The sequence below is a fragment of the Oryctolagus cuniculus genome, chromosome 2 (assembly GCF_964237555.1).
Source record: "Oryctolagus cuniculus chromosome 2, mOryCun1.1, whole genome shotgun sequence".
NCBI lineage: Eukaryota > Metazoa > Chordata > Mammalia > Lagomorpha > Leporidae > Oryctolagus > Oryctolagus cuniculus.
In genome coordinates, this window is record NC_091433.1 from 46,714,881 (window position 1) to 46,727,070 (window position 12,190).

General features: G+C 37.5%; 1 protein-coding gene across 2 annotated transcripts in view; it reads right to left on the reverse strand.

The window, feature by feature from the left end:
• The window catches only part of ADAM2 (ADAM metallopeptidase domain 2), a 70,240-nt gene that overhangs the window by 30,371 nt on the left and 27,679 nt on the right, over nt 1-12,190 (reverse strand). For both annotated transcript variants that reach the window (XM_051828834.2, NM_001082677.1), the window contains 4 exon segments: nt 11,488-11,559; nt 10,261-10,427; nt 8,698-8,779; nt 1,293-1,429 (listed from right to left, as the gene is read on the reverse strand). In XM_051828834.2, the coding sequence (XP_051684794.1) occupies nt 1,293-1,429; nt 8,698-8,779; nt 10,261-10,427; nt 11,488-11,559 (458 nt within the window).

Here is a 12,190-nt window from a genome sequence, read left to right on the forward strand (position 1 = left end):
TAAAAGGGACCAGGCTTTTCCTTTCTTTCTTTATTTATTCATAGACAATTTTATTCAGCTCTCAAGTTTTAAATATCACATCTGACAGCTCAGATGTCTGTATCTCAAATTCAAACTTATCATCTGACTCCAGAATCTAATATCTGATCTTTTACTTTGTGTTTCTTTGTGGACTCATCTCCTAGATGCCTTAACTTTAAATTCCCTAAACTCTTAATGCCTCTCCCCCAAACCCTGGCCACCACAAAAGATAGCATGGTATTTTAGAATGTGGATTCTGGACAATCAAATCAAATGAGTACCAGTTTGGGTTCTGTACTTACAGGTTACATTTCCTTGTTAAAAGTATTATATCATAGGGCCAGTGCTGTGGTGCAGTGGGTTAACGCCCTGGCCTGAAGCACCAGCATCCCATATGGACACCGGTTCTAGTCCTGGCTGCTCCTCTTCCAATCCAGCTCTCTGCTGTGGCCTGGGAAAGCAGTAGAAGATGGCCCAAGTCCTGGGGCCCCTGCACCCACGTGGGAGACCCAGAAGAAGCTCCTGGCTCCTGGCTTTGGATCAGCATAGCTCCGGCTGTTGCAGCCAATTGGGGAGTGAACCAACAGATGGAAGCCCTCTCTCTCTCTCTCTCTCTCTCTCTCTCTCTCTCTACCTCTCCTCTCTGTGTAATTCTTTCAAATAAATAAATAAATATTTTTAAAAAGTATTATATCATATGTGTATATATATATATATTCACACACAGATTTCAGTGGTAGATGTAGTTTCCATATGAGAGAGCGAATGTGACTTCTTTTTTTTTTTTTTTTTTTTAATTTGAGAGGGAGGGAAAGAGAGAGAGAAACAGAGCACTCCCATCTGCTGATTCACTCCCCAAAGACATGAAATGGCCAGAGCCGGGCTGGGGCTGAAGCCAGAAGACAGGAACACAATCTAGACCTCCCATGTTGGTGGTAGGAGCTCACTTCCTTGGACCAACACTGCTGCCTCCCAGAGTCTTCACTGGTGGAAAGTTGGAGTCAGAAGTGGGAGTGGGAGTCGAAGCTAGGTACTCTGATGTGGGTGCAGGCATCTTACATGCGAGGCCACATCTACTCCAGGCGTGACATTTGATAACAAGCGATATTTACATAGAAATGAAGCATGGTCACTGGAATTTAGATTTTGGTCTGAGGTCATCAGTTGTAATAGATATTTGGCCATTATTTAACAGCTGAAACTTTCTTAAAATAAATATACCAAAATTATCTCAATATAAACTGCATAAGTATAAAAATCAAGCATCTTACATTGCTTCTGGGTTCATTATGCAGACAGATCCTGGGCACTTGCACTTGTTAATGTCATCATAGGCTATCCCCATACTAAGGCTCAGTAACTGAGCTAAAATAATTGCAAGTGATTCCAGACTTATGGTTTTAGGATGCTGAAACAAAACAAATGGACGTGCACACATTATGGGAGGCATTTTATTTACTGGGAGAACAAAGTAATTAATAAAATGGTATATAATAAAATGGAATAGAGGCATCTGTTATCCACAGAAATGTCATCTATGTTACCTAACTTAATTTGTTATAGGTATTATTACAAATACAAGAAAAATAGAAACTCAAGTTTTAAATTCCCAGGAGTAGGATGGCCGGATCGTATGGTAGTTATCTGTGCCCCCATGTCCATTGCAGTCAATTCACAATAGCTAAGATATGGAATCAACCCAGATGTCCAGCAACTGAAAACTGGATAAATAAATTACGGCATACATACACTATGGAGTAGCACTCAGCTGTTAAAAAATCCAAAAATATGGATGCAATAAGCCATTCCCAACGAGACAGATATTATATGCTTTCCCTGATCTGGGGCATCCAGTAGAGTACCTAAAATGTAATGTATTAGAGTGAAATGGACATATTGAGATTTGATGATTGTTTACAGCCCTTGTCTCTTCTGTTGAGGAACAGTGTTGTTTTCTTCATACTATGTGTTGAACTCTTTTACTTAGTATAGGGTTAACCTTATGATCATTAAGCAAACTGAAGGTAGATCTCTGTAAAAATTAAGAGTGGGAATCGGAGAGGGGGCAGGAAGAAGGGTTGAAGCATGGGTGGGAGGGAAGGAAGTATCAACTATGACCCTAAAACTGTATGTACAAAATACATGAAACTTGTATAACTTAAATAAAATTTTTTAAAAAAGAAAATGAAATTTTACTAAAATATAAATGGATGACTCATTTAGTAGCTTCACACCAACAAAAAGTTGTGCTAGTAACTTGTTAACAATATGTATATATAACAACAGTTGAACTGGGAGCAGGGTTGAGACTTGAACCCAGGTACAGGCTCACAAGTGGTATCTTTACTGCTATAGCCAAGGTCTGTATGAATAAACGGTTTTTAAATTCATACATTAGCCCACTGAATTTATTTACATTATGGTAATAATTGTCTGATAATAAGAATGCCGACTTCAGGGTTAGTGGTGGGGTGTAGTGGGTAGTGTTGTATATGACACTGGCATCCCGTATGGGCTCCAGCTCTTGTCCCAGCTGCTCCACTTCTGATCCAGCTCCCTGCTCATGGCTTAGGAAAGCAGTGGAAGATGGTCCAAGTGCCTGGGCCCTTGCATCCACATGAAAAAACTGGAAGAAGCTCCTAGCTCCTGGCTTCAGCTTGGTCCAGCCCTGGCCATTTTGGCCACCTGGGGAATGAGCCAGTGGATGGAGATCTCTCTTCCTCTCTCTGTAACTCTTTCAAAATAAATATTTAAATTTTTTAAAAAAGAAAAGAATGCTATGGCTGGCTCTGTGGCATAGCTGGTAAAGCTGCCACCTGCAATGCTGGCATCCCTTATGGGTACCAGTTCAAGTCCTGGTTGCTCCACTTCCAATCCAGCTGCCTGCTAACGGACCTGAGAGAAGAGCAGAAGATGGATCAAGTGCTTGGACCTTGGCACCCATATGGAAAACCTGGAGGAAGCTCCTGGTTCCTGCTTCAGCCTGGCCATTGCAGCCATTTGGGGAGTGAACCAGTGGATGGAAGACTGATCTCTCTCTGTGTAACTCTGCCTTTCAAATAAATAAATAAATAAATGCTGACTTTCTACAGTTGTTTGAACTACATTTTTCAAAACTAAAATACCTATATCATTTCTTTTTGTGAAAGTGATATTATTATAGAAAATGTTTAGATGGTTTTTCTATTTTCATTGAATTTAAAGGCAGAGAGAGAGAGAGACAGACAGACAGACAGACAGAGACAGAGAGATCCTCTGCCCAAATTCCTCTGACAGCCTGGACTAGGCAAGGCCAAGGCCAGGAGCCCAGAATGCCACATGGGTGATAGTGACCCAAGTATTTGAGCCATCACCTACTACTTCCCAGTGTGCACACAGGCAGGAAGCTGAATCTGAAGCAAAGTAGCTGGGACTCAAAGCAGGTACTCTGATATGGGCATCCCAAGTGGCAACTTAACCTGCTGCACCACAATGCCCACCCCAATCAGTGTACCATGTTCATTTTCCTCTCTCTCTCTCTCTCTCTCTCTCTCTCTCTCTCTCCTGTTTCCTGTTACTATCTATAGCTTAGCAAGATGGAAATAAAGCATCCAATAAGTTTCATTTCAGGCATTTGTGTAAAAGCAGATATTTTTCCCCTCAAGTGCATTTTCTCCTATATTTCCTATCTTCTTACTAGAACTTACATGTGTTCTGATCCTTCCTTTCATTGCATGATAGGATCAAAAAACAGTTTTATATCTGAGATACCATTTCTCTACATTCTATTTGTGACAGTCTCGCTTTGCATTTCTATTTGCCATCTTGGGCTGCCTATATATAAGACCCCAAAGACTAGTGGCTTAAGGAACAGAAATTTATCTTCTCACAGTTCTGTAAGTCCAAAGTGGAGACGTCAGAAAGGTTGGTTTCTGGTGAGGTGGTTCCTTTCTAAATTGTAGAAGACTACCTATTTTATGTGCTGCTCCCATAACTTTTTTCTGTGTGCACATGGAAAGTGCTGTCTCCAGTGTCTTGGGGGAGACAATTCTGTCCATGGCTGCCTGTGACACCACATCCTATACTGAAGTGCATGAGTTTGAGTCCTGGTTCTCTCCATAGCAGTTGAGTTTGAAAAAGATTTGGGCTGGAATATGAGAATTTCCTACAAGATATTGTTATTACGGTCTGCTGTGAAAATATGAAGGCTCTTAAAAAGTTCATGGAAAATGGGTGTTAAAAAAACAATGCACGCATTTCAAGAACGCTTTGGACCAAAATAAACTTATCAAACTTTTTATGGAGTGAGCATTTTGTGTAGTGATTAAAAATGTTGCTTGGAATAACCACAGCCTATATTTGGAGTACATAGGTTTGAGTCCTGGCTCTCCTCCTGATTCTAGTTCCTGTTAACGCAGATTCTGGGAGACAGCTGGTGATGGGTGAAGTAGCTGAGACCCTGTCATCTACATGAGACATCCAGATGGAGTTCCTGGCTCCTGTCTCTAACCTGGCACAGACCCAGCTGTTGTAGGAATTTGGGAAATGAAGCATGAAGCAGCAGATGGGAGATTTCTCTCTCTCTCTCTCTCTCTCTCTCTCTCTCTCTCTCCCTGCCTTTCAAAAAAAAATAAAGAAAACTTTTAATTCTAATTTTTATGAACTTTTTGAAGTAATCTTGAAAAGTGAGCCAAAAGCAGAATTATATTTCACACTGGATTTTTAATTAAATTTTAGTAAGAGCCAAGACTTTAAAATATCTTTATTTTCATATTCAAGAGAGACAGGGAGGGAGAGAGAGAACTATCTCCCATCTGTTGGTTCAGTCCCCAAAATGGCACCTAGCCAGTGTGAAGCCAGGAGCCCAGAACTCCATCCCGGTTTCCCATGTGGGTGGCAGGGGCTCAAGGACTTGAACCATCACAGTTGCCTGCCAGGGTTTACATTGGTGGGAATCTGGAACAGAAGCAGAGCCAAGACTTGAATCCAGGCGCTCTGATATATGGGACGCAGGCCACCAAAGGACTGTCTTTCTTAACTACTGCATCAAATGCCATCCAACACTGGATTGTTGTGAAAAAATTATGTCATGGCAAGAATTATAGCACAGAAGACAAATTTCTTCTGGAGCACTACACATGATGAAGAAAATAGCTGTCAAATAGAGCAGGTAGCATTTATCAAGGCTCCCTGTGTGCCAAACACCAGAAGGTGACAAACAAGTAGGTATTTGTTGAGGAAACAAATGATTACTTTTTATAAAGGTGTATAACACATGATTACCTTTGTCATTATATTTTTAGATTTTATAGTTACATTTTATATTTTGTAATTACATTTTTATAAATGTGTCTAAGTTTTGGAAAAACTTTTAGTCTCTCATTTCAGGAGTCAGATTTTAATAGGTGCTTCTTCGTTCTGCAGTTTATTCTACTCATTAATTAATGAGAGAACCCATAAGAAGTTAAAAGAAATTGAAAGAGCATTTGAGAGACTAGGCATGCATTAATAAAGAAAGGTTACGACAGGATTTCAGGGTTGGATACAATACTTATCATTTGCTTCAACATCTTTCTAGAGGTTGCCAAGAGCATCACTTTTTTCTTAAGAAGACAATTCCCATGGCCTGTTTCATGACATTTCGCTCTCCCCCATAATTCTCTCCATATCAGCACAGAATACGAGTTCTTGTTTGATATTGATCTATCTTCCCTCCCCCTAATCTAGTTCCAGCTACTTTTCATATCAAGACAAAATTAATTTATTCATTCTTCTTTGTATAATCTTTATAGATTTTCATGGATTTAAGGGATTTCTATAAATGTGTTCTCAATGTGAGTAATGTATTTGACAAAGCTTATGAGATCTCATATGCTGGAAAATATTTTTATTGTATCATATTCAAATTAAATTTTTGAAGACATGAATTATAACTTCACAGTACTTTTCTTTTATATATGAACGATAAAGTCTTTTTGTATCCAATCTGACTTTTCTGGCTAAGAAACTTCTTCCTTATCCTACTTTTTCCTTCCTGGAAACATAGCAAGTTTTCTTTGTACGAGATACTTTCATTTCATTGTTTCATGGCAGCTTTAGCTCTTCTTTTTGACTTTCTACGCACCCTTCTGAGCTCCCCTCACATGCTGAAGCACTTGGGTGGCCAGGTGAAACTCCACTAGGGGCTTCCTAGCATAAGCACTTTGCTCACCTGGTGGCGGCTGGAGTTAGTGTCTGGGTAAGTCATGCTGTGAAATTTATCTTTTTTTTTTTTTTTTTTTTTTTTTAGCAATTTTCTTGGGCATTTAAATATTTATTTCCATTACTTCTAATACCTAGACATTGCATTGCCATTTCTATTTCAATCATGTATTTCTTTTAATTTTTCTTTTGTCTTTCCCATAATCTTTTCTGCTGTCTTCTGGGAGAGGTCTTAATTCTGATTTTCCTATTCCATAATTTATACATTAATGTATCAATCCTGTATTTGAAAATTCAGCATGATCATTATAATTTCCATGCCTGTTTCCAACCAGTCTTTTTCTATGTTAGCATACACTTTATTTTGTTTGAAATTTCTGCTTTATAACTACTAATACTTCTGCTTAAAGTAGATGGGTCACTTAGTATGTTTTATTTTGGAGAAATTTTCTTGAGGATGTTTACTACTTAGCCTAAAGAGTTCCATTCATGAACGTATATCCAAGTAGATGAGGTCAACAGATAAATACGTGATGCATTAAAATCATTAAGACCCAGCCTTAATGTGTTGTTCCTCGTGAGTTTAAGGAGACTTGAGTGGATGAGCCTCAGGGCGAAGAGGTGCAGACATCAAAAATCATTTGCTATGCTAAATTAAATAAGCCAAATACAGAAGGACAAATACTGTGGGATCTCGCTTATTTGTAGAGTCTAAACAGCTAAACTCAGACAAGCTAAGTGTAGAACTATGGTGGCCGGTGCTGAGAGATCAGGGAAATATTGGTTGAGAGGCACAACTCTTCAGTTGTAAGATGAGTAAGTTCTGGTGATTTAATGTATGCTATAATGACTATAGTTGATCATACTGTACTGCTTATTTGAATTTGGACAAGAGAACAGATTTTAAGTGCTCTCACCACACACACACACACACACACACACAAATGAGATGTCTTAATTAGATTGTGGTAATCATTACACTATATATATTATATAATATAAAATCATTTTGGTATATACCTCGAGCAGATCCAATTTTTATCATTCATTTAAATATTTTAAAATTTAAAAATCATATGTCAATCATATGAGACCTTGCTTCTATTCAATTAAAACTGCTTGGGCTGTGGTTTCACATTCCAACTTTCAGCGAGGGGTGGTTTTGTGGAGCAAAAATTTATGAGAAACACTAAGAAACCGTAAGATTGGTAAACAGGGGAGGTCACACTCCATGTGAGAATCTTGCGGTTTCTTAGTGTTGCTCGTTATTGTTTAAGTCAACCAAATTCTGCCTTTTGAGACTAGGTAAGTCACTTGCCCACAGATACAAGCCACATTTCCCAAGTGATGACTTGATGAATTTTAAAGGTAAATTTTTGCTTCATTCGATTGATTCATCCCCCTTATATCTTTGCTTGGCTTTACTTGTTCATTGTTCATTGAAATAGGCTTACCATGTATTACCTCTCTGAAACACCAGCAGGTACTGTACACACACACAAATTATGCAAAAAAAAAGCAAGTTCTATTTGCCAGAATAATCACAGCATTACAAGTCACTACTTGTAATATACAAGTTAATATATATAATATGTATATAATACAGAAGTATAATATATATGTCACTACTTGTAACAAAAACATACTAGTTTTAAATACAGTAAGATTTTCTGCTAAAGTCAATAATGTCAATAAGGACATTTAACTCTGGTATTCTCCACCTATATCCTACAAAGCATCTTAAGGCACTTAATGTATGGTTTCAAATGTTTTATTTTAACCTGGTTCATAATTATGTTAGGTACATAATTATTATATAAAATATAAACTTTAAATTAAAATAAGTAAATGACTAAATGTTTAGACTATGACAAATTGATGAGTTTTGACCAATAAGATAAACATCAATCACTACCTTAATAACTTCCTAAAACGGCTAAGTTGAATTGTAAAATCTTATATATATTGAGCTCAGTGAGGATTTCTTAGGGTTTAAACATTTCTGCCAGTATAGGGCCATTGCTGTGGCGTAGCAGTTAAATCTGCCGCTTGCAGTGTCAGCATCCCATATGGGTGCTGGTTCAAGTCTCGGTTGCTCTGCTTCCAATTCAGCTCCCTGCTAATGTGCCTGGGAAAGTAGCAGAAGATGGCCCAAGTCCTTAGAACCCTGCACCCACATGGGAAACCAAGAAGCTGCTTCTGCCTCCTGGCTTCTGATCGGCCCAGCTCCAGCCATTGCAGCCATCTGGGGAGAGAACCAGTGGATGGAAGACCTTTCTTTCTGCTTCTGCCTCTGCAACCATGACTTTCAAATAAATCTTAAAAAAAAAAAAAAAAAAAAAAAAAAAAAAAGGAAACACTTCTGTAAGTAGCAGAGACAAAGGTTCCTAACATAATGCAGATTTTAAAATCTATTAATACAATAAAATAAGGACATATTTAACTGTATGCATTCTAGCTACACATTTTAGTCAAGTAAACTAAAACATACCATACCAGAGCAACACCACCACTATAGTTGATATCACACATCTTCCCTTGGAAGGTGGCACCGACATATTTTGCTATTTCTCTGTAACTGAAATTTAATAGCAGATCAGAATCATACAATTTTATAAAACAAAGTACAATCAGTACTGAATTTTCATAACAGATTTTGGTTTGGTTCTTATTAAATTCACAGCTATTTCCACCTAGTATTAGTGTAACATAGCATAGGTTGTAACTAAATGTTCCCACTTCTTTTGAAAATAATAAAAAGAAATGTAAGAAACAAATAATAGACAGTAGATTTTTATCTTGACTTCTGTAACATAACAGAGATTCATTTTATATGGTGTTTTATGTAGTTTTTCAAAAACTAAAATGAGTAAAGCCCCACAGATAAAAATGATATAAATAAATAAAACCCCTGGAAGTCAGGAAGCTCAGGCAGTGCAGCCAATGTTGTGGATTCAAGTTCCCCCTAGCCAGAGTCAGCCTGCCAAAGCTGTGCAAGAAAGGGCAAGCGTGTGGGACAGAGGATACAAATCATAAAAAATCCAAAAGTTGTGGGAGTTTAAAAAAATACCTGAATGTACCAGTTTTGCTGCAAATACAGTGTGTTGTCAAACTTGGTTTTGAATAAATATTCCAGCAAAAATGCAGGAACTACATGTTACTGTAGTTTTAATGATTTTGTGACTATTTTAAAACTTACTTGATAGGAAAGAAGTTAGCCATCTTTTCCTAAGATGGTCGGGCACGGTCCTTGCCTATTTTCCTTCCGAACTGTGGTTTTTTTCACTTTTCCTTTGTTGAATTTTTTATTTAATGGAGCCAATATTCTTTGATTATAATGCAAGTTTACATCCTATCTCAAAAATGTTATCTCAAAAAATGTTTTTTAAAATTTAAGTTATATATATGAATATTTTTATCATGTAGAATGTATAAGTTCTGAATATTAGTAAAAGAAAAAACAAAGAGCCTATTAAAAGGGGTAAGCTTACATACTGAAAATTTCAGCATGGTGTGGCCAAATCATGTTAGAGGTATCAAAATAAACAATTTCCATTTCTTTTTTTTAAGTTTTATGATAAATAGCATAGTAAGAAGGCTAAATTCCTCTATTCATACAATTCAGATAGGCTTCCTCAAATAGATGTTGTCAATGTTTAAGCATAGTTAGGGACATATAATGAGTTGTGTATCCTCTAAGAAGAGAAGCCATACAGCAATAAGATTGAAGGGGTGAGCTTTAACTACAAGCCAATAAATAATGATATAAATGATGTTTTGAAAAATAATATTCACGTGATGTATGTCAGAAAAAATGCCATTTTCCCCCCTAGATGCCTGTTAGCTGTCAGACATTGGGTCAGATTGGAATGTGCTCTCTGTATAAGCTTTAGTAATTCCAAGTTACGCTTTCTTTTTTTAAGGCAAAGTGTTGGGGGAAACCCGACAGACTGGAGGGAAGGGGTGAAGAAGGAAAAGAGGGAGAAGGAGAGCGTGAGAGAGAGAGAGAGAGAGAGAGAGATCAGGAGACGGAGAGAAAGAGAGCCAAGTTATGCTTACACAAGTAAAAATGCCACGTCGTGCGGACGCAAAACAAGATAAGATTTTTTCCATTTTAAAAATCTGTATAGTAATTCATTAGCATCTCCAGTGGTTGAAATTTTATTTTCATCTATCCAAAGCTCCAATGAAGATAGAATTATTGTAATATTAAATGAAGTGAAAACCTAAAATAGACCACATACAGAAAATAATGTTCAAACATGGTTTTAAGTAGATTTGATAATATACCTATGAAAATGAATTTATACAAATATTAACTAAACTGTAAATTTGGATTGGGTATTTTAAAGTATATTAATAAGTAATAAATGCTGCTAGCTGTATAAGCAATATATAATATTTTTGAATGCTGGTACATAATCAGCTATATGGCAAATCCTTTATTTAATTGAATCCCTAAAATAACTTAACTACGGGTATATAATTATTATTTGTATTTCCAGGTAAGAAAACTGAAACTTACAATGAAACAGTTTTCCCTAGATTACCCAACATGTGATTGACGGAGCATCCATGAAAGATCAGGGCAGGCACTCGGCACACTGGCTAGGTGCTGCCTGGGATGCCTGCACCCCATATGGGAGGGTTGCAATCCAGAGTCCCGCCTCTGCTTCCAACCCAGCTTCCTGCAAATGTGCACCCTGGGAAAAGCAGGTGATGGCTCCAGCCATTGGGTCCACCCGTATGGGAGACCTGGATTTAGTTCCTGGCTGTTGAAGACATTCTGGGAGTAAACCAGTAGATGGAAGTGCTCTGTGGGGCTGGTGATGTGGTGCAGCAGGTTAACGCCCTGGCCTGAAGCGCCAGCACCCAATATCGGTGCTGATTCTAGTTCCAGCTGCTCCACGTCCAATCCAGCTCTCTGCTATGGCCTGGGAAAGCAGTAGAGGATGGCCCAAGTCCTTGGGCTCCTGTACCTGCATGGGAGACCCAGAGAAAGCTCCTGGTTCCTGGTTTCAGATTGGTGTAGCTCCAGCTGTTGCAGCCAATTGGGAAGTGAACCAGGGGATGGAAGACCTCTCTCTCTCTCTCTCTCTCTCTGCCTCTCCTCTCTCTGTGTAACTCTGACTTTCAAATAAATAAATAAATATTTTAAAAAAAAGAAAAAAAGAAGTGCTTTATCAAATAAAATAATTGTTTTTTTTTTTTTTTAAGAAAATGAGGTACAGAAATTATTCCAGAACCACAACCAAGTAAAAAGGTACTACAAAAGCAAACACTTACAGCATTTGTCAATCCAATCAACTGGAAAATTTTTTGACTGACGACAGCCGTATCAGAACCCATGTGTTTATACTGTAAAATACAATTGCCTTTCAGAACTAAATAAACATTAACATTTAATGATTGTTATTGTATTTAAAATGTAATATAACAAGTAAGAAATGCTTAAATTTCTAGCAGTTTAGTTCTTAAACACCGTTTTATTATTACAACACAAATATGATATTCACTATTACAAATGGAAAATATAAAAATTAAAGACTAAAATCAAGATATAATTCCACAATCAAGTAATTGTATAACTGAAGGATAAAGGTTCGTAAGAAGTGTGTGCATGTGTGCTTACATGTGTGCTTACATGTGAGTTGCAAAGATAAAATTTGGATGTTGAAAAAGAGGACAGACGATACATGATTAGCATAACAGGAGATGTGAATCAAGAACCAGTGAAGCAATATCAATCACCTTGAAAACCTAAAATACTCCAATCAACTACATCAGTTTCTCTGGAAGCAAGAGAAGTTGGCAGGTGGATTTGCTTTAATTTTGTTTAACAAATAATTAAGGCTGAATAATGTCTAGAATGACTATGTGAAAACAGATGATCGCCAAATGCTGCATATAAGTGTCTCCATTTATGTAACAAGGTGGACATGAGAAAAATGCAAATGGAGAGCAGAATAGTGGTTTTCAGAGATCAGGG